The 26,340-nt window shown below is 31.9% G+C and overlaps 1 protein-coding gene across 1 annotated transcript; it reads right to left on the minus strand.

The window, feature by feature from the left end:
- Positions 1–970: 970 nt before the first annotated feature.
- LOC108908078 (solute carrier family 12 member 9) lies at positions 971–24,828 on the minus strand. The gene is made up of 11 exons (XM_018711990.1): positions 24,409–24,828; positions 24,119–24,253; positions 23,598–23,732; positions 21,869–22,065; positions 21,609–21,813; positions 21,089–21,358; positions 17,024–17,433; positions 12,955–13,346; positions 8,852–9,022; positions 2,593–2,922; positions 971–1,334 (listed from the first exon to the last, which is right to left on the minus strand). Exons 1-11 carry the CDS (start codon positions 24,671–24,673, stop codon positions 1,151–1,153), a joined length of 2,694 nt encoding a protein of 897 aa, XP_018567506.1. The 5' UTR covers positions 24,674–24,828; the 3' UTR covers positions 971–1,150.
- Between the last annotated feature and the right edge of the window lie 1,512 nt (positions 24,829–26,340).

The following is a 26,340-nucleotide window of genomic DNA, read 5'->3' on the forward strand; positions in this document are numbered from 1 at the left end:
AAATTATAGAAATTATTAAGGAAAAACTATTTTTTGTTTTTCATTTTGACGCCCTGTATCTTTGTTATTATGTGACTTGGGATATAGGTATGTTAGATTAAATCGACTTATTTTCACCCAAGGAATCTTTGGTATCATTTGTGCCGCTCCATTTAAATACACCCTGTATAAATCGACAAATAAAAATTTTTATCATAACATGTGTACTTATTAACTGGAGTTAATAGTTTTCATTTTTTTTCTTTATTTTTTGGGTATTTTGCGACTTGTGAAAAAATTTAAATATTAGTGAAACCCTTGCGCCAAAAGGATCAGTTGAGGATCATTTTTATGAAAATAGTTTTGCCTAACCAAAAAATCTTGTACTGAAAAAAGCAGACAAATTCAAAATATAAAAAAAACATCACTTTATATCGTTTACTTTAAAGTTGATAATGTTTCGAAAATCTGTCCGTGTTCATCTTCTGAACTTTTCTTGACTTTTCGTTTGTTACTTTGATAGTAACTAAAAAAGTGGCGTTATTTTGTATTTGTTTGCTTTTTTCAGTGTTTTTTTGGTTAGAAAAAAAAACATTTTCCTAAAAATAACCCCCTTGACTGATTCTTTTGACACAAGAGTTGATTTCACAAATTTTTTAATTTTTTCACAGGTGGCAAATATACCCAAAATATAAAGAAAAAAAAATGGTGTACTTTCTAACTTCCACAATTAAACTCATACTTCAAATTTGTATAAACTGCAGTTTAAGTAATTTAAAGATGAGTGCTAATCTTTTTTAATTTTGAATTCCTGATAAACTAGATTTTTACATTTTAAGTACACCATAAAGTTGTTTGCTAAATGTTCATATTACATGTATAATAAATCTTGGAAGTAACAGTTTTTTTTAAATATACCATTATTTAAAATAATTAAATTAAAATAAAATTAAATAAACAACTTTATAATTTAATAAAATATATTTGCTCTCACTTAATATACTATAAATATAAATCACAGAGAGTGTATCCCAAGGCATATGTTAAAATATGTCAAGTTAAAAAAATATATAAAACTCGAGATTAATTCAATATTAAATTCTTAATTATTTTTAAACTTAATACTTTATGTCAAATAATAATTTCTAATAATTCCTAATTTTACTTAATGTTATAATGTTGTGGAAGTAACTGTGCTCACTCCATGCACAAAAATTGTAGGTGGTAAATTTCTGGAGAACACTTCCAAATTATTATAAAACTGCTCTGCCTCTGCATCATTGGCTGGAGGAGATGGTAAATATATAAAGGTCACTGCAGTCTCTTCAGTTTGTTGTAGAATTAAGGTATTAACACTAAAATAAGAACACTTTATTGGTCAATGTTGATAAAAACAAAATAGGAAAAGAAATTGTTAAAAAACCTCGTAAAAGAAACGCATCTAAATACACTAGTTCAAATTTTTCATCGTGAAATATGAAAGAAAGGGAGGAGGTCCTAAATGCTAACCCGCTTAACTGTTAAATGTTTATTATCTTTGCATTTACATTCAGCGATACTACAGTATATATTATTTACAGCATTACTAGTTCTTCCTAGGCCTTCATTTTTGCAAAGATTTTAAAAAAGTGCAAATTATTTCTATCAGAGGACAAGAGTTTAGCTTGAATCAACAATAGTTTTAAAAGTAGAAATTTTGTCCAACATAATTTTTCAATTACTTTTTAATTAGGATCATTTTTCAAAATACCTAACTTTTTTTAATGGTTGACAATCTGTATATATTAAATGTTGGAAAAGAATTAGTTATTTGTGTTTTTAAATTGAATTCTATACATAAATTTACTATAGCTTTGTTCGGGTTCTTATATAACCCTATTCCAAACCGTTTGAATCATGCTCATTATTTCCGAAGATCGCTTTGATTCAACAAATTTTGTAATTTTTTCATTGCATGTTTTTCTTTTATGAAATGTATCTGAGTAATTCATTTTCTAGTTCCAGTCCTGAATAAATATTTTGGGGGTTATTTTCGCAGAATTGCAAAGTAATCATGTCAAAAATGACTTTTTTTAACATACGGTTAATCCATTTACTGATGAAGAATTTAAAAACAGCTTTAGGTATGAGATACATTATTTTCATTTTAGATGAATAAATTTGTTTTTTTTTTTACTTTTTAGGGCAAATGAAACAAACTATCATATTTGTATCTTAAAACTGGAACTGGATATAAAAGTATTCTATTTCCACATGAGAAAAATATTTTAGATTTTTTGTGGCACGTAAAAAATTATTTTGATATTAAGGTATAAGGCAAAGAAGCAAACAGCAAACAAATGAAAACTAATGAAAATGATTAGATTTTGAACTTATTAGTTCACTACTAAAAACAACACGCCACTGCAAATACCATAAATTCTAATGCGTTTTGGTTTTTAAAAGAATCTTAATAGTTCTGAATCATTTAGAATTTTGCGTTTATTATTCTGCACAGATTCTAAACTGTTCAGAAATAGAGAACCCGAACAAATCTTATATATAATAAAAAACCAATACCAATATATACAAATAAAACTGGTATTTCTCTACGTCTTAAACTATATAACTTACCTTTTATTATACCTCTCCACATCAAAGCCATGTGATTCAATAACATTTGTCCATCCAGTGACGGGGAACAATTCTGCATCAATCCTTAGTCGCTTGAGTAGATTCTGCAATTTATCCGAATGGCTTTGTGACGACGAATTTAGAGAAAAGTAACTCGTCCGCGTCTCATCACATATACACAAGCGGAGTTTTAATTTACTCCATAGCGGTACCATGTTAACTATACAAGCTAACTGCATCATAAAAAGTGAAGTAGTATCGAATGCATCTTGTTCTCCTGGATTCAGGAAATTCACAGGCCAAACATCAATATATTGTTTCCTCCTTACACTAAAATTTGTAATTTTGAATTAACTGGTTTATGTTGGAAATTAGATGTAACGTCATTTTAACAAAAAGATTAAATTAGAATGCTATCTTGGGAATAGAAATATTGCCAAATTAAGGTAAAATAGTATAAATTTGTGAATTACTGAGATGAAACCAAAAATATCTTTGTAAATAATAATCTGTCACTAAATAATTGTTGGTAACATCCAGTTGCTACCTTTTCCTTTTGTCGTCTGAATTCAATAGCATAACAAAAAAAAAAACAGTGTTACACATTCTCAGAACTGTGTTGGGTTTTACTAGTCAATTTTTTTATTTTAAATATAAAATTAGAAATGTTTATCCTTTCTATTTTAAATACTCCCTCACTAGTATTTAAAACAGTGTGGGTACACATGTCTGCAAGTGACCGATTTTAAGTATTACGTCAAGAGAGCCAGCCTGGCACCGTCAGGACCGGTCTACCCATTGCAAGCGACAAGAAACAATGTGTAATGCGGGATATGGTTCTCGGAAGAAGACCACGGCAGATTGGTGCCAAAGACCAGCTACTTATACCTGCAAACGAATCCACACCAAGAAGACTCTCCAGCGAACGCTCGCCCCGACAACATATCTTTTTCTCTACACTTAGTTTTCAATAAAAATACTTTTATTTTTACCGTTGGGAAAGAGTTTTAATTCAATTTTGCGACTTATAAATCGCAACACATAAAATCCTGAGAACATTGCAATAAAAATGACAATAGTTTTCTTATATGAAGCATCTACGGTTGATGAAGCTTTTCAGAATTTTATTGGTATCCTTAAATATTATATACATATATCTTTTCCATTAAAAAAGAAGGTAAATACACATTTAATGAGAAAAGGTTGGATTACGAGAGGTATTACGTTTCTGGTGAAAAACTAAAAGAACTTTATAAAACAATGATACATACTGAAAATATTAGGGATAAAGAATATTACAAAAAATATAAAAAAGTGTATACAAGTCATACTAGCAGCTAAAAAAATGTATAACGATAAAAAACTTAAAACATCTAATAACAAAGGTAAACCAAACAGTATCAGAAATTAAATTTAATACTGAAGTAGTTAATGATACTTATAGTATTGCTAACATATTCAATGAATATTTTGTCAGTATTTCACAAAAATATCTGAACCATGACGAAACAAAAATAGATAGAAATTTTTTTGTAAATAAAAACTATCCTACAATTTTTATACAACCTGTGTCGGCAATGTGTGCCTTTAATGCCATTATGTCACTCAAGGGGTTAATATCGAGTGGTTTTGATGAAATATCCTCAAATATTTTTCAACATATTTCAGAATTTATTATACAACCTCTTACTTATTTAATAAATATGGCATTGGAGATGGCGATATTTCCGGATATTTTTAAGACTGCCCCTGTTGTTCCTTTATATAAGAAAGATGATACACGCTTAACCGAAAATTATAGACCAATTTCATTAGTTAGTTCAGTTTCTAAAATTCTTGAGCGATGTATCTTTGACCAAATATATGGGTACTTGTCTGATCACAATATATTAACGGAATCCCAGCATGGGTTCCGAAAAAAGAAGAGTACACATACTGCTTTGCACCAGCTTATGAATCTTGTTTATATATAGATAACAATAAAACAACTTGCGCACTTTTTATGGATTTGAGCAAGGCATTTGACCATGTAGATCATGACTTGCTCAAAGACAAACTCTCTTCATATGGTCTTCGCGGAAAAGTGGGTGATTGGATAAGCTCATATTTACATGATAGGAAACAATGTGTGGACATTAATGGGAACAGATCGGAAAATTTGCACGTAGGTGTTAGAGTTCCACAAGGATCAATTCTTGGTCCTTTATTATTCTTAATATTTATAAATGATAGTGTTGATGTAGTTCACAAAACAGAAAATCTAATTATTTATGCGGATGATAACACCTACCTTTCAGTCGGAGATTATATGAATGAGGCAATGGAGAACATGCAAAGTATGGTAAATAAATTTTCTCGTTAGTTCGAAGATAATAAGCTTCATCTAAATACACCAAAGACTATGTTTATCCATTTCACTCCTAGATATTTAAATATTAATAAAAGCTACTTATTGTGAGATGTTAAGTCCATAGCGCAGGTATCTACAACTAAGTTTCTTGGAGTACATATTGACAGTGCATTAAACTGGAAATTTCATATTGATTTTGTGTGTCATAAATTATCATCTTTATGTTTTGCTCTATATCGTCTTCGATATATAACTAGTAGAGAGATTATTATGTCATATTACCATTCTCAATTTAAGTCTAGATTGCGTTATGGTATAGTTTTTTGGGGATTGCGGAATAACTTGGATAGGGTTTTCAAACTGCAAAAAAGAGCTGTTCGATGCATTGTTGGCATCTCTAACAGGACATCGTGTCGTGATTATTTTAAGTTTTTAAAAATATTACCGTTACTTTGTTTATATATACTTGAAGTAATTATCTACGTTCGACTAATTATGAATGAATTTCCGGTAAACAATGATTTCCACAATTATAATACCCGAAATGGTTTTTCAGTTGTAATTCCTAAACATCACCTGTCTACATATGAGAATAATCCCAGGTATATTGGCATACAATTATATAATAAACTTCCCGTAAAACTTAAAGAAATCCAAAACTTTTTCAAATTTAGAAACCAGTTAAAACAATAATTCATTTTATTCTGTATCCGAATATTTGATGCTTAATACTTTTCTGCATATTGATTGCACGGCTGCATGACGCTGTGATAGTTCTTTATTTTTCTTTATTTATATTTTGCTTTACTTTGGTTTCTTTATATTATATTCTCCATTATGCATTCTTCGTCTTCTGATCATTATCTGTGTTATTTGTATTATGATTTATTTGTATTTTTAATTTTACTATTATAGTTGACTTGTGATATGTGTTATATATTCTATCTGATTTTTAATTATGTAAAGCGCCTACACTTAAATTTTGCATCTTTGACAGTTTCCCATACTATCTTGTTGGAATAAAATTATTATTATTATTATTATTGTATTTACTAGTTGATTACAAAAAAAAAATTGCAAATATATGTGAACCCTTTTCGAGATCTAAGGGTTATTCTCCATTTTAATTTATTATTTTGCAATTTCATTTGAAACTTTTTCATCACTAAAGTACTCTTTGTGGGCAGAGAAATCATATGACTACTTAAATTTTTGCAAGCCGTCACTGATATCAGTAAATAATTAATATTAAATAATACTCATTGTTTTTGTTTATACTATACATTCCATAGGTCAATCAGTCATAATAAAAAGCAAGTCAAAAAACGATTATAATTCTTAAATAAAAAAGTCCAACAATGAATTTCCTATTTCTATTGAACAATTTCATAAAATACACATCTCATTTTGAAGGTGTAATGAGAATATATTTCAAATAAATATATATAGTTTCCAAAGAAAAAAAAACTATATTAAAATGTTAATTTTTTCATCGTTGTTTGTCAATTATATTTCTTGTTTTTATAACTTTAGATTGATGAGTTCAATTTTAGTAACATCATACAGAAGCTTATTATGGAGAGAGTTTTTTAGAAGATATATTTTTGAGATAGATTTAAATGGGGTAGCTTCTGCGACTTTTAAATTTTGTCTACAAAGTTACGTCAATAAGCGAAATTGTTGCGAAAACCCAAGAGTTATCATCTGATAACCCCTTCATTCACATCGACTGACTATTTTGTGCGGTTTCTGGAGTTGTGTGGCGTTATAGGGACATATTTCTTCGCCAAAGTTTGCGTTACCACTACAGTCGATGGATTGTGGTACCGAAATACACTGATTATTTGAGCTTACCATTGAAAAACTGAATCTGGAAGATGTTTTTTTAGCACAATCAAGCTATGAGCCATGCAAGCCGTGAAAAGATAGCCTTATGGCTTGAGGAGTTTCCTGGACATATTATTTTGCGTCACGGAGGTTTCAATTGGCCGCCTAGAGCATGTGATTTGACACTGTTGGATTTCTTTCTTAGAGTTTATGTGAAGGATAAGGTGAACGCTAATGCTTCAGAAATGATTGAAACGCTGCTCAAACACAATGTCCGACATGTAATTGGCAAAATAGGTCTATAATAGGGTTGTTGACTATAAAAACAAACCATATACAAATTGTTGTTGAAACAAAGATTTTATATAAAAGAACCTGCCTGGATAGTAAAATTTTAAATATATGACAAATTAGTGGTAGAAATCATTTATGAATTTTTGTGTTACTTAAAAACTAGTCTGACGTCATAAGGGGCAATTGAACAAGAAGCTAGTAGCGATCCTATTGCATAATTTTGAAGAAGAGGAAAATATATCAAAATTGTCCATCAAACCTTGTTGTCCTGTTTTCTGTTCTTTAAACAAAAGTGACACTAGTGACAGCAGTCTATGAATTAAGAGTATTTGTGATAGTTATTATTAATTTCCTAATTGTAATGGATTCAACAAAATTTAAGTGGTGTTTTGTTCCACATTCCACCTAGCCAATTGCATTATCTCCATAAGGCTCCCGAACTGCACTATAATTTTTCGTAAATAAGTAGGTATTTATATTTAATATTTATATTATAAATAAACACAATAAAATCATTCATTAAATATGTTAATCGTTACCTGACTGCTTTTATACCCCTGATTTCGCCAATATTAAAACGGTCGTCTCTTTTTAAAAATTCAATTCATGATCATAAAAATATCAATTTTCGGAAAATTTGCGAAGTAGCTTTCACAAATTCCGTTTCACACATTCTGCTTTAATTCTAAGGGAAGGAAGATATTAAATGATTATTACTAAATAATAATTTTACTTAATAAAGGAATTCGAAGATTAAGGAAGATAACTCGTACTTGAAAATATTTTATGCGACAATGTCAGTGACAGACTGACACTACTGACAGTGTTGACAGAGCATCTTCTTCCGCCAATTTTTTCCTTTACGCAATCATCTACACATAATTTCACTACAAGGTGCCCCTTATGACGTCACAGCCGTTTTGAAATATTATAAAAAAATCAGTTTTAAAAAATTATTTTAAAACTGTTCCGACGCATTTCTCAATCTCTAATTGTGCATACACACTAATTAGTACGTGTAGAATTATATTATCTGCTTTTTGAAATTTGGTCAACAACCCTATTATGTGAGAACATTATGGAAAATTTCCAAAAATGGATTAAAATTTGCATCAGAAGCAAAGGCCAACTTTAACCACATGGTTTGTACTTTGTGTTGGAATAAAAATATCACTATTAAAAATAAAAACTACTTGCTTCCTTGTACATTTAATATGAAACCTCGAAGACAAAATATCGCGAAATGTAATTTCATAAACATAATGATTAGATGAGCAAAAATTGTCTTGAGAAAGTGTTTCCTATTTCCTAATGATGGAAGAGCTCTTTCATCATTCCCGAAAAAAATAAAATCAAAATAATAAAATTTGATTTTATCTTTGATGATTTTAGCATGGTCCAATTAATAGTACATGGTAGCCATTCAAGTATTTTTTTTGTCATTACACGAGTTAGTCTTTCTCCCAGAGATGAGTGATGTTATAAACAAGAAAAAATATATTTTCCTTAGAAGTTACATCACTTAATGATTTCGATACATCAGGTATGTGTTTATCTAATATTAATAGTTGGATATATTATGTTTTCTTTTACATAATTTAATTAATGACATGTCTATGGAATTATTTCTTTAGCATATTTAATCTGATAACTTTTGGAAAATTTTTAAACTTCATTGACTATTAAATATAAAGTAAAGCTTTAAAGATAAAGTTATTCTCCAAACCAGGCAAAATAGCTGTTCCCTTGAAATAAACTAAAAATTAAATACAACACTTAATATTTTACCTTTTCGCATCCTTCCTCAACTTGAAAAAGTTCCTACATAGACACAAGTTCTTGTTCATTCTTAAGACATCTCGCATCATCTGTACATATTCTAGAGATTTCAATGTACTTTGGTTTCTTAATGGAAATATATCGTCATTAAAATCTTGATTCTGATATGCGGAATCATTGCTAAAAAAAATATTTATATTCATTTTTCTAATCATTTCTTATTTTTTAAATATTTTTCGAAAGTATAAACCGGTACGCTATCTAACTTAAACGAGTTTTATATTACACAGTTTTAATTTTTAAACAATTGGTTTTTAAGATGAAAATCAATCTGATATAAGTAAAATACGAGTCATGATAGAATTATGCTTATAACTTATGCCAGACTAATCAACTATAACAATAAACACCAATAGACTAAGCGGTATGTGTTTTGGTTTGGGTGAATCGTATATCCACGGAGATTTTTGGCTTTTTGACTTTCAGATATCTCTAGAAATGAAAATTTTTCTATGCGCATAAAAAAAAACGTGGGCTTAACTTTTGACGGCACAATATGTTAAAAAAATTCGAAAAATGTCATATTTTTCATCCTATTTAATTATGTATCTTTTCAAGAGTTGATTTTAGGCGAAAATGGAAGAGGAAAAAAATGTTTGTAATTAATTTTTTTACAAAACATGACTAGTTACAAATCAAATGAATCATGACTATTATGGTAAAAATCGAAAAAATCGCAAAAATGGGGTTGAAAAACAATACTTTTTAGGGAATTTTTTTTGGGGTATTTAAATTGGGTATAAGACCTTTATACTTGGCTCAAGAAAACTTCATGTTATGTAGAATTATCACACCAAATTTCATCAAAATCAGTTAGATAGATTTTGCATAATAATTTTGCAATCCAGATTTTGAAAAAAAATTTGCAAATTTTGAAAATTTTGCACAGCAAAAGCCAAGGCCCTTAGATACTTGAAAATTTAATCACTTATAGAAGGGCTCTCAAGCTTTCAAACTTTTTTTGAAAAATTCGAATCCGTCAATTAGAAGAGCTCTGGCGCTTGTTTAAACATTGGTCGAATTTTTGTACTTATAAACAATTAGAATAACTTTGTGAATATTCAGACAAATCAAATTTTTTAAAGCAGGTTTTAAAAGTTCTTGGAAAGACGCTTCTTTAAAAAAAAAACAGATCGATTGATCAATTAGTTACGTAGTTATAGCCGATTCAATTTCGAGCAGGCCGAAGCGGCCGCTCTCTGTTCCCCCACCACCACCACCCGTACGATTTTATTGAATTTTCTTGCATAAATAATTTTACACGTTTTAAAGAAGGTTGCCAATGAAGAAAAGTATTGTAATCTTAGACCTGGTAAGTACTCGGAATACCAAAGGTATTTTTCAAAAAATTAGCCTGGATGTCTCAGTGCATTTAGTGTAAATGACGGTTACCTTTGATCGGCTATAACTACGTAACTAATTGATCAATCGATTTGTTTCCTTTTTTTAAAGAAACGTCTTTCCAAGAACTTTTAAAACCTGCTTTAAAAAATTTGATTTGTCTGAATATTCACAAAGTTATTCTAATTGTTTATAAGTACAAAAATTCGACCAATGTTTAAACAAGCGCCAGAGCTCTCCTAATTGAAGGATTCGAATTTTTCAAAAAAAGTTTGAAAGTTTGAGAGCCCTTCTATATGTGATTAAATTTTCAAGTATCTAAGGGGCTTGGTTTTTGCTGTGCAAAATTTTGAAAATATGCAATTTTTTTTCAAAATCTGGATTGCAAAATTATTATGCAAAATCTATAGAACCAATTTTGATGAAATTTGGTGTGATGATTCTACATAACATGAAGTTATCTTGAGCCAAGTATAAAGGTCCTATACCCAATTTAAAAACCGCAAAAAAATTCCCTAAAAAGTATTGTTTTTTAAACCCATTTTTGAGATTTTTACCATAATAATCATGATTCATTCGATTTGTAACTAGTCATGTTTTGTAAAAAATTTAATTACAAACATTTTTTTCCTCTTCCATTTTCGCCTAAAATCAACTCTTGAAAAGATACATAATTAAATAGGAAGAAAAATATGACATTTTTCGAATTTTTATAACATATTGTGCCGCCAAAAGTTAAGCCCACGTTTTTTTTAATGCGGATAGAAAAATTTTCATTTCTAGTGATATCTGAAAGCCAAAAAGCCAAAAATCTCCATGGATATACGATTCACCCAAATATGGCTTTTTGAAACAGATACCGTCTGGACTACAATGATAATATTACTGAATAAAAATATAAAAAGTAACAAAAAATCTTGCTAATAAATTAGAACAAGTTCCATTGTTTCCAATTTCTTTGCCAATTTATTAAGTCTAGAAAATTTAAACATTTTATATGTATAACTTCATCAATTCTTGATTAATTTATTGAATAATATATTTGTTATCTAAAAGACCAATACAACTGTTAAAAAAAAGATCACAAAAATTACATCAAAATTCCGTATAAGTTAATATTATGTCCACTAGTTCATTGTTTTCATAAACATGTGACATTTTTATTGCATAAAACACCCACAAATCAAAAATAATATCACGCACTACTGTACGAATTATTTAGCACTGTCAAATTGAAAAGCGTACTCAAAACCATGCAACTACAAAAAAAAACATACCCAGTATCAGTAGTAAACAAACAATTTATGTTTTTACAACGGAGTGGTCGAAAATGATAATAAATCAGGTTTGTATTAAAAAGTATTTAAATTTAAATTTTTTTAAATAATTGTTAATAATTGCTATATTTGACTACTTTTGCAAACGATTTTTGGTAAATTGATTTCTTTTTATGGGTTCTACCGGCTGTTAAAATAAATGACTCAACCTTGAGAACACCCTGTATAATATATGTTGTATTTAAAACATTACACGTGCACAGAAAATTTTGAAATTAAAATAAAGGTCACTATTGCACTTGCAGCATTGTACGAATTATACACTACATTAACTTGATGTCGGCTCCTTTGATGTCGAGGACTAGGTTTCTGTTTTATAGTCCCACTACAAAAATCCATAAAAAATTTTGACAAGAATGACTTGATTACATACAAGGGTATGAAGAAAGGAATTTTTGCTCATAATTTTTTTCTTCCAATCTTTTATATTTAACTCACTATTATGACCGAGTACTAAAGGCTTTACATAATTGTATTTTGCTGCATGTTACTCCGGGTAAAATGTTAAAGATTAAATCAATTTTTAGACAAATATACTAGTTGTTCATGTTGTTGTATTATCTATAAATGAAATGAACTACTGTTAAAAGTTAATTGCTTTGTAGCTTGCAAAAAACCACATAGTATTGTACAGTTGTATTAATTAAACAGTTTATATAATACGCGTCGCCCAGTGCACGATTATAACGGTTCTTTGTTAATATTTGTTTTGTATAATAATTGTAGAAATGTTCCCTATGTATGATCCAGAATGTATTTTGTTGGAAACGCCATTTTCCAGATGGAAAATTGAGGACAAAAAGGATTTTTTAAATTGCAAGTCCTGCCTTATTCTCTCGATATGGAAAAAAGGGGAAGTCAAAAGACGTGTACGTTCGATAGTTTCGGATTGAATGGTATTCGAAGTATAAGTGGTTGTGTGGAAGTGTTCATTTAAAATAACGCTTCTGTATGCCGTGTTTAATTGTGGGTGTAAAGTCGGGAGTGTGGAATAAGAAGGAATTTAACAATTTTGGGAACGTCAGGCGATGTTGTTGTAACTACAAAGCTTCTTTGGAACATACATGTACGGTGTGCATTAATGTTCACAGAAGTCCACAAGCCAAACTAAAATTTCTATTTTTTATAAAATCTAATTGAAAATCCTTCTCATGAATGTCAGTTTTTCGGTAATATTGCAAATGCAACTAAAAATTTCCAAATTCATTTAAAGTCGTTTGACCTTGAAAATTTTCGCCAGCAGCGCTTTTTTATTTCTTTTTAGTCAATCAATGAATATGCTTCACCTATTGTAAATATCACGAGGCGCCACTGTAGATTATGTATATAAATATGTCAAAATTCTATGAGAAGATACACTTAATCTTCGCTAACCTTTGTAAGAAGTCTTGAGGATCCTGTTCATCTAAAAATCCTAAAACCACAGTATTAGGTTTCATTGCACCCATTCCTGATAGTCTCATTAAATGCTGCAGTCCCTCTCTAACTGTTTTTGCTACAGTTAATTCTACAAACGCTTTCACTTTTAAATGGTCTATAAGGTTTAACCAGTGTATATATTGGTTTAATGTTGGATCAGGCCCATCGCTATTTGTCTCATCAGTTATAACATGACCTAATACGTACAAGCCACCTTTTTTTAAATCATTTATGAAGTCTATAAGTGGGCATGCTGATCTAGGACTGTTCACTAAAAGTAGCATCTGAGGACGCCAAAATTTAACATGATCTTTTCTAGAGTCCAAAAGAAGAAGGTATTTTCTAACCTAAAAATATGAAGAAACATGATTACATTCTTTTAGAGTATTAAACAATGCTGTTATGATATATGTATATCGGGAGTCCCGAAATTCATGTAATTTTGCATCATTTGTGTGGCCAGCGTGACAGACAGTTCAGGGTTATTAAAAATGGAGCGCTACACGAAAGAACAATGCATTTTCATTGTTGAGCAATATTTTAAAAATGAAGGTTTGGCAGCTTCGGTTATTATAGCAATTTTCATACAGAAGATGATCGGAATAGTTATTTAAATTCATCAACTGTGAAGAGATTAATTGAAACATTCAGGGAGACTGGATCAATTAGTGACCTTAAACCCTCTGACCATCCTTCAACAACATTTTGAGTCGCTCTTTACAGCATATTCTCATGAATCTCCCTGCTTACAAAATTCAACTAACTCAAGAATTGAAGCCTACTGACCACACAGAGCAAAGAGTTTGTTGAATGGATTATGGAACAAGTAGATGCCGATTTTTCGAACAAAATTATCTTCAGGGATGAGACTCATTTTCAGATTGATGGCTTTGTTATTTGACAAAATTGTTACATTTGAGGTTCAGAAAATCCACGAGTGATTACTGAGACAGAAATACATCCATTTATCACTGTTTGGTGCAAATTTTGGGCTGGACCATAGAAATCATTCTTTTTAAAAAATGGGGCTGGTAAGGCAATCACAGTTAATGGTGCCCACTAGTACGACGTGATAATATAGGTGTAGAGGACATGTGGTTTCAACAAGACATTCCTGGTTGGCCACCCAGATCATGCGATTTAACACTGTTGGACTTTCTTCTTTGGTTTTTTTTTAAGTCTTAAGATTTATGCCAACATGCCTACGATCACCACCTTGAAGGAGGAGATTGAGTGCTGTATTAACGAAATTCAGCTGTATTTATACAAAACGGTCATGGAAAATTGAAGTGGAGGCTATTTACCCAATATGTTATTCCATACATAACCCTATACTATGCAGGGTGTCCGGTAAGTACCTCCTAATCTCTCGGGAGTGTATAGGGGAGGTCAAAATAAAACTAGTCCTTCCTATAATTTTTTTTCCTACTGTGCCCCCTAAGGGAGTTATGGGGGGTCAAAGGGGTACCTAGAAATTAACGTTTAGGGTTATAACTTTGAAACCACCCTGTATATTTTAATAAAATTTTTGTACGTTGTATTACACATGGAGCTCTATGATTTGATGCTAAAATCAACTTTTTGCTATTATCAGGTGTCCAGAAACGGACTGGCCCTATCACAATTTTTCTCAAAATTTTGACAGAAGTAATTTTATCAAACTGAAAATATTATTATTAGATACTCTGAAGGTTTTTCTTTAAAAATGGTACTCTTTATTTATTTCGAAAAAATGAACGGTTTGCGAGATAAATCGGTTTTGAAAAAAATTGGTAACAAATACAACAACAATTAAAATTTATTTTTTTACAATAAAATCATTCCCGCTAGTGCCAGCCTACAGATTCACCATAAACATTTACTGGTGGTGAATTAAGGGAATGAATAATGCCGTTTCTTGTAAAATCAACATCTATGACCAAAATACATCTACAAATTATTATTGCTCTTGTCTCCATGGAGTTCTTTTCTATTGTTTTCGTTGTTAGACCCTGTTGATTTTAAAGTACTTGTCAAAGGCGCGTGACAGAATAAAAATTCAATTTTATTGTGGTATTCGTTTTAAGCCGTTAGAAATAACATTTAAAAATGGAAGAATATTCCTGTGCAGAATATGCTGATATGCACCTAATTTATGGGGAAGCATTATGCAACTCCGTGGAGGCAAGAAGACTTTATGAGGAAAGGTTTCCGGGTCGACATTTGCCGAGTCCAAAAACTTTTGAAAGAGTTGATCGTAGTTTAAGAGAAACAGGTAAAAAAAAAAAGGTGAAAAACGTTAGTGAAACTAATTTCTTCCGAATCCTTTATTTAGGAAGCTTTTTGCCACGCCGTGGTGGAGCAGGAGCCCCGAGGAGAGTACGAGACCCTCATGTAGAGGAACAAATATTGGAAGACGTTGCTAATAATCCTTCAAATAGCATAAGGAAGCTTGCGGCGCAAAACAATGTTACAAAATGGGCTGTACATGAAACTCTGAAAGAACAATTGCTTTACCCGTACCACATCCAAAAAGTACATGCTATGTCTCCAGATGATTATCCAAAAAGACTTCAATACGCCAATTGGTTTTTACAGCATCATATTCGGAATCATAATTTTGGTACATCTATTTTGTTCACCGATGAAGCAGGTTTTACAAGAGACGGCATAATTAATTCGCATAATCTACATGTCTGGGATGAAGAAAACCCTCACGCTTTAGTTCAAACTCGCTACCAACAAAGGTTTATGGTGAATGTGTGGGCTGGCATTATCGGGAATCATTTGATTGGTCCATTTATTCTGGAGCAAAGACTTAATGGTGCTCTTTATTTGCAATTTTTAGAGGAAAATCTAAATATTTTGTTAGAAGAAGTGCCCCTTCAAATAAGAACTGAAATGTGGTACATGCATGACGGTGCACCACCCCACTTTGATCGTTTAGTACGTCAACATCTGACGAATGTTTTTGGTGATCGATGGATAGGTCGAGGCGGACCTGTATTATGGCCACCTAGGTCGCCCGACCTAAACCCATTAGACTTTTTTCTGTGGGGTCATTTAAAAAATAACGTTTATTCAACACCCGTAAATAGTAGAGAGGAACTTCTGCTGAGGCTAACACAGAACTGTGACCATCTCCGCAATAATCACGGAATATTATTTCAAGTGCACCGGGAAAACATTCGTAGGATTAGAAAGTGCATTGAAGTACGGGGTGCTCATTTTGAACATCTACCGAAGTAACATTTAGGTACCTTTGTTCATTGTTGAATGTTCTTTGTTGCATGTCTTGTAAGTAAGTTATTTTTCAAATGTTATTTTTAATTGGTCACTACTTGCTCATAAAGTATAGCCAACCCGTTCAAAGATTTCTGGACTTGATAAAGTTAAAGAAATTAAATGCATGAAATAATATGTAAAAAAAATAAATTTTAATTGTTGTTTTTGTTACCAATTTTTTTCAAAACCGATTTATCTCGCAAACCGTTCATTTTTTCGAAATAAATAAAGAGTACCATTTTTAAAGAAAAACCTTCAGAGTATCTAATAATAATATTTTCAGTTTGATAAAATTACTTCTGTCAAAATTTTGAGAAAAATTGTGATAGGGCCAGTCCGTTTCTGGACACCTGATAATAGCAAAAAGTTGATTTTAGCATCAAATCGTAGAGCTCCATGTGTAATACAACGTACGAAAATTTTATTAAAATATACAGGGTGGTTTCAAAGTTATAACCCTAAACGTTAATTTCTAGGTACCCCTTTGACCCCCCATAACTCCGTTAGGGGGCACATTAGGAAAAAAAATTATAGGAAGGACTAGTTTTATTTTGACCTCCCCTATACACTCCCGAGAGATTAGGAGGTACTTACCGGACACCCTGTATACCTACTTTACGAACCAATAAAAAAATTATTATATTTAATTAAAAACTTGTGTTTTCTATCAAAATTACTTTTTGTGTGAATTTTGGGACACCCTTTATGAGAAAAATAAATTAAGTTAGTAACTAGCTCATACATAACAATATTATCTTACCTGATGAAATATAAGGGCTTGGGATATACTACCCCATTGTGCTTCTTTAGTAGATGGAGAAAACAAATGCAAAAACATAACCAACAGTAAACAAAGCAGTATGCTACAAGCAGCATATATGGGACTAATAATAAACATCATGATCAATGTCCCCACTAATCCTATTAAGGCAGTATGCCACGTAAAATACATAAACGACGGACGGAAATTTGGAGCGCCTGCTAGTTCAAGACCTAAACATGCCATGTTTGTAGCCAAATAACTTAGAAGGAATAAGACGGAATTTAATTGAGCAATTATATTTAGTGAACCGATTAGTAATACTAACTGCACAAGGGCAGAGGACACAAAAACTGCAGCAACTGGATTACCATTCCATGTGCCTTTAGGGATAAATTCAAGCACTGGGCCTAGAACAGATTGAAATTGTAGATCTTCATACAGATTGTTTTATTAAGAATAGGGTGCAGCTTAATGGGAGATATTTGAATTTAAATAAGGTAATTGAGTCAAACGGACAGTCAAATGACTCTTTTCAATCTATAGGGTGTGTTCCAAAAAAAAATTTGGAATTTTGAAAATATTCTTTGGTTAGGTTATCGAATACATATTTTGAATGGAATGAATTTATTTCACTCAATCTGCAGAAAAGACAGATCACTGTTTTTGCAGTAGTTGAAATACATTTATACACCATTTACAATAAGATAATATAGCTTATATAAATTAAAAATTTTTATTAGTTATTTTATAGACATCTTTAATAACAAGTAAATGGTACTTTCCCATTATAATTCATAATAGAACTAAAGTAATAGATATGAAATTGATGTTACACACTCAAATCGTCATTAAATCTATCTGGAAATTTATTGCCTACACTCATATACCTTAACATGACGAGTACTTGGAAATTTACATACCTTGGAAATAAAGCATGAAATATTCATGTAATTAGAGAGGCACAGTATTACTTATTACTTCTGATGGTATAGGAGGTTTGATCAAAAAGTAATGGGAATTTGCAAATTGCACATGTTGTACCTTGTCTATCGAGTTGTCTCTTTTTTGTGTATTGGTAGCACTATCAGTGACGTATTTGCCAATTTTTAGGCATTGCAACGTTTAGTTTCTGTTTAACGAGCGATTTTTTGAGTGGCGAAATGTCGAATTAGAGAGTTTGCCTGATATTTTGTGTTAAAAACATAATTAAGTACAGCAAAGTGATACTATGTTACAGCAACGAGTTTATCAATGGCAGAAATGTTTTCAGGAAGGCTAATAAGACATCGAAGATGAGGCAAGATCTCGTCAAATAGTTCAGCACGAATTTTTAATACAGTTAACAAGGAGTACTACCTATATGTTTTGCATAATTTGCGTAAGGCAATCAGGAGAAAACTCGTGGATTTTGCACCACAAAAACACACCGACGCATACAGCTTTTCTTATCTTACAACTCTTGGCAAAACACAACACTGTTATGATGCCACAACCACCTGTTCTCTGGACATGCCCCCTGTGACTTTCCTGTCCCAAACTCAACAATAGTTGAGATAAAGAAAAAATCAAATTGGAAACTACATTAGTGTAAGTGTATAATATCACAGGGAGGCTACTTTGAGGGGCTGGGATAAAAATTGAAAATTAAATAAATATTTTCTGGGAAAATTAACAATTCCCATTACTTTTTTATCAAACCTCATATACCTGTACGAGGTATAAACTTCATATAATGACGTATATTTTTGCAGTTTGCATGTTATCATCACCTTTCTATAGTAACTAAAGACTCTGGTACAGTCGGCGCCACCCATGTGAACGGGAATATTGTACCGTGTAATTTAAACTTCAAATCATAGTCGTCGTAAAATTCAATAGTTGTCAAATATATGTCACTTAGAGCAAACATAATGAAATGTAAACAAGTAACGTGAAATATGCAGGAGCATTTAACTGAGGCACAAAGACCAAGGCCTATAGGTAAATTAGAAGATAATTGATCTTTGAGTGAAGTGGCTGCTGATTTAAATGACAGTAAGAGTTGTATATTTTATATTAACCCTTTCGCTGTGCAATACGTCTGAACGTAGCTACCGCGCCATGCGCGAAAGTTTATCGCGTGCGAATATATACGTCTGGAGCAGTTAGACCACTTATAGTTTTACTTTATGTTGTGTTAAATTACGATTTACGATAAATTTTACGATTTTATTTTGAATAAAATACAGTATATGTACTAAATAGAAACTGAAAGAAACATGAAAAATCTTGATACTATTACCAGTACCTCTTTCCATAAAAATGTTTGTCACAATCGGTATAAGCTCGCCCGCAAAAATTCGCCTTACCAATTGCAATAACCGAGTCACTAATGCGCATGGTTGCGAATATATACGGTTTGAGCAGTCTGATCCAATTAACTATTCATGCGAATTAATCCGTCTGGAGCAGTTTGAGCCCTATAAATTTTTAGCGAATATATACGTCTGGAGCAGTGAAAGGGTTAAACAACTCTGGCAAGAAGAACAAAAATTACAAAGACCTATCAGGCAAGGTGTCGGGAAGATTTCCAGTGGCGTGAAAGACAATATCTTGGTCAAATTTATCCATCAGAATACCCTCTCTGTGTTACTAAGAAGATAAGTTAATATTTTTGAAAAATTAGATTTTTGCAGATTTAGGTTCAAAATTGAGTACTTCTTTCGTCTGGTCCAGATATGAAATTTGTGAGACTAGAAATATTGCCAACTCTAAACTTTTTTTTAACTTTGACGCCCTGTAGCTTGAAAAAGACTAACATTTAATTAAAAGCATGTTTCGCTTTAATTTTGACCCTAGGAACCTCCCATTAAGATGTCGTCCATTCTTAATGAAACACCTTATATAAATTTGTAAAAATTATAGTCCAATAACAATTTATGCAGGTAGAATAAAACAAATTTTAATCCTAAAACCTAAAAAAATTAAATTGCAGCTCTAGTAAATTAAATTATAATGCTTTAAAATTCTTATCACAAATAGATCATTTTTGAAAGGATGCACTAAATGAAAAAGTACATATATTTTTAAACTTATCATACAAGATGAAAAATATTAATTTATGTGTTTTTAAGATCCTAGCCGTCCTAGTGGATCATATTGGGCCAAAAAGTCCTAATGAAGTAGGAGTCAAGATACATGATATCGATATTTACAAAAATTACATTTTTTAAATATGCCTAAAGAAGTTCTAAATAGGTTGATAAAACCTGGGCTTTCTATACTAGTGAATTTTTCGGAAATTTGATCAGTCCATTTTATTCGTAATTGTATTTCAAAGAAAAATCTTCCATTTTGTTCAAAAAGTGAGATTTAAGGTATATAACAAATTTCTTATACTGAATGGCAACAAAAATTTTAAAAATATTTTTCAAGAAATCACATTTATTAACTGGCGAGAAACATAACACAAAAGTTTTTAATGAATCAACTTGAAATTTTGTACAGAGCTTCACAATTACATAATTCAGGAAACATCATATAGGTTTTTCAATTGATTAACAATTTTCAAATTTTTTTGATACGTTTTTCAATTTTCACTTAACCAACAATTATTAACATTTTTTAATTTCCCTACGATATTCCCTAAATTTCAGTATAGTTATACAGGAAATTTTTATTTTTTTTTTTTGTTCCAAACCTTTTCGTTAATAAAAAATCCCTCTGGCCATATAGCCCTCTAAAAAAGAGATGCTGTTGCTTAACATTGTTAGAAAAAATTCATAATACTACATGAAAACATGTACGATAAAGCCTTTTTTGTTACTATGTTTTGTACTGATTTTTCCATGAATATTCCCAAAAATCACCTTTTTCCCAACTTGTAGAGCAGCATTACCCCTTAATTAGTAAAACCACTAGCTCAAGTTTCATCAGTCTATGTAAAATATCAGAAATATTTGAAACCATGTGATATTTTTTTAACCTCAACACCCTGTATCTCAAACAAACTAGCGCCTTTAGACCCCTACTTCATGAACATGTGATAAGTCCATGCACTTAAGAAACGCCCTGCATACTTACCAAAAATTCTATCCTTGGCAAGAGCTTCCAGTACCCTGGAAGATCCTATAACATTACTTAAGGCAGCAGACCAAGTGGCAGTTAAGAGCCCTATTGTAACACTGGGTGCGAATACACTAATACCAATCATAAATAGATAATCATTCTGCATTAAATCTTTTGTACATGTAGCAGCTGTTAACAGTGAAATTGAAATGTAAACTCCAAATGTAAAGGCCACTGCAGACAGAGTGCCACGGGGAATCGATTTACTGGGACTTTTCAGTTCACCTGAAAGCAACATATTATATTAAACCTTAATGAGAATTTTCCAAATAATAAAGAAATAGTAAAGAAAGACAAAGGGGAATATTCACTTTATTTTAAATATGTATATTAAGCCAATACAAATAAGAGTTCAAAAACTGTCCAATGGAGTCAAAATAAATTTTTTGAATTTATTTGAATTTGAGAGATAAAAACTACTGAATTGAATATTTTAAAAAGAAAAGGACTCATTAAAAGTAAATGAAATAATTACCACTCATATTAGCTCCTGCCATTATACCAGTTACACCTGAAAATAGTACACCAAAAACTGTGGCAAATGTAACTACTGCTCCTTTTGCTGTATAATCTATGCCATATTGAGGCCATAAATTACTTTCCAAAGTATATCCACGTAGACCTGTATAATTCTCATGTGTTATATTATGTAAAAGTGTATTTGAATCTGGTATTTCTATCTAAAAATAATTCAGCTTGGTCACCAAAATTTCATTCATTTATTCGATTACAAACCTGCATCGGACCCTGATAGAAAAATGTGAAGAATGTAATACCTAAACATCCACAAACTAACACCAAAATAAAAACTGTAGTTTTAGCAAACATTGATGCTCCAATAAGGCATACAATCAGGTTTAATATATTTAAGCTGGTGCAATATAAGAATTGCCACCACCTGCCATCTGGAATTAGTTCTTTCACAAAATATCCTAGAAATGAATACATTTATACTCCACGGTCGAAATTATAGAGTGATTCATCGCTAGCTTTTGGACTAGTAAGGGGGATGAAGCGTGCCGGGAACGAAAATCCATTGACGTAAGATAATAAAACATAACATCTAATATTTTTTACGGTTTGCTATAACAGGCACTTTGATCCATTTTAATTATTACAGCATTTTAAAACGTCCCAATTGTGTTTTTTTAATTTATAAATTTATTATAGCCATGGAATTAGACCCCTCGTCTACGCTTATGCTATGACGTTTCTCAGGACGGGTTAAATCAAGTCCGTTTACACCCACTAAAAAAGCATTTCCCTATTCCCTACCAAGTGCAAAAGACAGAGATAGAATATAGATTGACGTTCAGTGTAACTCGGTCTCTAGACGATTATAGATTCTATCGATGTGCGTAGCGAGCGGCACAAAGATAAATAATATTGAACTGTATAAAATTCATTTTATATTTTATACGCATTATGGTAATAGTGTTTTTATATTGTCTTAGTCACTCTTTATAATTTCGACCGCGGAGTATATATAGTTCCAAAGTTGTTGTCACCCTATCCTTCTATTAATTATAAATTATTAGAAGTTTAACTGATCTATGTATACAGTACATTTTTTTAAGGGCGCCCCCATATAACTTTGGTATCAGCTTTCTGATGGATGTCTCAAACTTGATATCCAGAGGTAAATGGACATGGCTGACCTAATGACAGCAATTGTTGTTACTACTTTTTCAAATATAACTGAATAACTCATTTTTTAAATGAAACTCCCTATATATTTTTATTCATTTGGATAGAATGTTTTCTTAGAATTATAGTATATTGTTGACATTGCCCACAGTTTTAGGAGTCAGCAGGATCAATTTAATTTGATCTAAGGAAAAACGCCTCAAGCAGAAGCAATTCTTTATTTAAGCTGTGAGGATAGGATAACAAAAACGGTAAATGTATAAAAACAATAATGATAAATGCGAAAATTATTCGGATTTGGGGGCGTCAATCACAATGTCCGTTGGAATGTGGTCACCTACAAACGTCAAAATTTGTGAACAAACGTCAGTCTTTACTTTGACTTTTCTGTTAGCGTAACTTACTGATATAAGGTTTGATGGATTTATTTGTAATACTAAGAAGAATATTGCCAAAAGAGGGTGTCTATTTGTCAGGTAACCAAATTTTTTTTCTGATAACAGAAAGACTTATTAAACTTTATCTCAATAATTGTAAGAAAGAACTCTATCCAAATAAGTGAAAATATACGGGATGTTCTATTTAAAATAATAAAGCTTCATGTTGTAGGTATATACAAAATATCAATCTCGCAACAATGCAATTGCTCCCATCTGATAATTCCGCCTTTAATGCCCTTGAATGTCATATTTGAAATCAGTTAGGCAACCTGTATAAGTTACAGGAGGTAGCAAATAAAAAAAAACAGACTTCACAATTCCGTTACACAGCAATGCATTGAAAAAAATAACGATATAATAAATATGTGATTACTTACCCGAAGGACCAAAATTTTCTACTAAACCTTCCACACAACCGGATATACATAGTGCACTGCTTACAATATTAGCAAGAAAAAACAAAGTTCCGATAGAACCACCAAATTCGGGTCCCAAAGTTCGGCTAATCATAACTAAATATTCAGGTTGAGGAAAAAATATGTAGACATAGCATATTCATTTTTGTGATAGTGAGTGCATATTATGTTTTACAACAGAAATAATTAGAAATAGAAAAATAAAAAAATAGGTACTTATACAATTTCTTAGATAATATGTCTCTGACAACATACCATTTATTTTATATACAATGCCTCCAGTAAAGAAACCAGCATGCCATTGGATTTCTCTAATCAACTGAGGCACATATTGGCCTCAGTAAACAAGTTCGATTTGTTTTGAAAAGCATAAATATCAACTTTGAGGCACTGTATTACTTGTTCAATAAAAACCATTGCAAGGCAACATTATTTTCAACTAAACATAAACAAGGAAAATTTATGAGGAATTTAAAGGATACAGTAAGCTCCCCCTCCTTCCACAGCACCGTTGGTTGATATTGCACAAACAGACATTACCGTAAACACAAGAATTCCATATGCTATTATAAATTGACCTAATGTTATCAACAATCCAGCATTTCCAACAATGTAACCTAAAAATTACGAATACTTAATATTTAACGATAGAATAAATAATTATCTGGAATAATAAATCTAATAGAAAACGTTTTCCTACTTTGGACTGTAATGTGTTATTTCTATTAGTTTTTTGGGAATCAGATACTATGATGATGCTTTAGAAACTTACCCATACGAAGAAATATTAAAGCTGAAAACATTGATAAGCACACAGGTGCAAAAACTCCTGCAAAAGTACCTAATGTTCTTGTACTAGACTCTTCAGAAAAAGTTCCAAACTCAATGTAACTTGGGCCCTCATCATTACTTGAGGAGTTAGTTTGATTTCTATTAAATATACCAGATATCCTTTTCATGATTCCGATTCCAGAGGGAACGAGGGGCGTTCTATCAGGCATATCTGCATTCGTTGAACCATCTTCAGGTGCAATCATCTTTATTTACAATTAACAACAATTTAACATAAAGAGAAATACTCGTATTTAATTTAAATAAAATCACATTTCCGAAAAATATATATTTTTTATATTATAGAAAACATTTATGTTGATAAATAATACAGCTACTCAGCTACATAAAACATTTGACGTTTAAATAACGATAATGAGAATGACAAATGACAGTTTTTTTGGCGAGAAAACCACTAACGCGGTTAACTGCGGTACAACGGTGGAATGGTGTAACATTTTCGCGAGAATTAAGTTAACCCGGTGTAAAATACATATATGAGAATATAAAACTAAGGAAACTGGAGAGTGGAGACTTATACAGGGTGTAACTTTGATTGGGGCTCATATTTAATATTTATATGAAGGTTCTACTCCTCACCTTTCGTTTTCTCAAATTCCGTTGTAAAAACTGAATTAAAAAAAATATATAATTTTTCATACCTCACCACTGGACGAGGAGCCCGTTGGTCGCATGTTGACAAATCTAATGATTTAAAAATGTAAATTTTATTAAAAAACAAATTGATGTCTTCAATAACGTTTAAAATTTCTGGTTTTCTCACTCTCTGAGTAAGTGTTTTTTTAGACGTACCATATTTATTTTGCGATTTTCGGATCCTACGCGTAAAACTACTCCCGGAAACGCGTTCTTGCCGAATTCGCACAAAAACCAAAATCCACCCTCGTATGGACTGTCGTATTTTCGATGACTATAGTTCTTGTTCACCTGGGCATATCCCCGTTAAAAATGAATATAAAAATCTGAAATTTTAGTGGTGTACTATACGTGGGGAGATCTAAAGAGCGAACGTAATTTTGACTCAACTCCTTCCACCCTATACTAGGATCATATTCGATGCAAAATTCCCCACACCTATACACCATTTACAACTCCGACATCCCACATCCCCCCAACACCAACATATACTTATACGCCGACGACCTGACAATCACATCCCAATCCGTAGATCCTAGATATTCCGTCTACCTCCTCCAAAGCTCCTTAGACCAACTTGAAACCTGGTGCAACAGGTGGAAAGTCAAAATTAATCCCAACAAAAGTTCGGCTATCCTTTTTACCAAACGAAAAATCCCACAAAACCTTGACAGACTGACACTATCCCAGGAACCCATCTCCTGGAATCGACAAACACGATACCTGGGCGTGACGATGGACCAGCGTCTCACGTGGAAACCGCACATCGTGGAGACGGTGGCGCGAGCGAAGACCACCAGGGCTAGGCTCTATCCCTTACTCAAAGGTGGAAACACCCTCAGTTTAAGGAATAAGCGAACGCTTATCAAGGTGGTACTTCAACCGCAGCTAACCTACGCCTCCACGGCGTGGGGTCACGCGGCAAAAAGCCACTTAAAGTCATTACAGGCTGTGGAAAACATAGCCCTCCGCACGGCCACCGACGCGCCCTGGTACGTAAGAAACACTGACATATTACGAGACCTACAATACACAAACGCTACACACACAATAAGACAAAACGCGGAGAAACGATTTGACGTAGCCGCTAGACATGACAATCCCCTCCTCAGGCAAGCCGTTGACTACGTACCCGACGTGACCGACAAACACAAAAGACCTAGACACCAACTTTTTGACCCTGGGTGACCACCCCAATGACCCACCCCCCCCTGCC

The sequence above is a fragment of the Anoplophora glabripennis genome, unplaced genomic scaffold (genome assembly GCF_000390285.2).
Source record: "Anoplophora glabripennis isolate ALB-LARVAE unplaced genomic scaffold, Agla_2.0 scaffold201, whole genome shotgun sequence".
In the NCBI taxonomy this organism is placed as follows: domain Eukaryota; kingdom Metazoa; phylum Arthropoda; class Insecta; order Coleoptera; family Cerambycidae; genus Anoplophora; species Anoplophora glabripennis.

Coding starts and splice junctions, on each gene's coding strand:
- LOC108908078 (XM_018711990.1), bottom strand. CDS start 24,673: ATGATTGCACCTGAAGATGGTTCAACGAATGCAGATATGCCTGATAGA. Junction 17,434..21,088: donor TGCCAAGGATAGAATTTTTG/GTAAGTATGCAG, acceptor AATCTGTTCTAG/GCCCAGTGCTTGAATTTATC. Junction 1,335..2,592: donor GTGGAGAGGTATAATAAAAG/GTAAGTTATATA, acceptor TTCTTATTTTAG/TGTTAATACCTTAATTCTAC.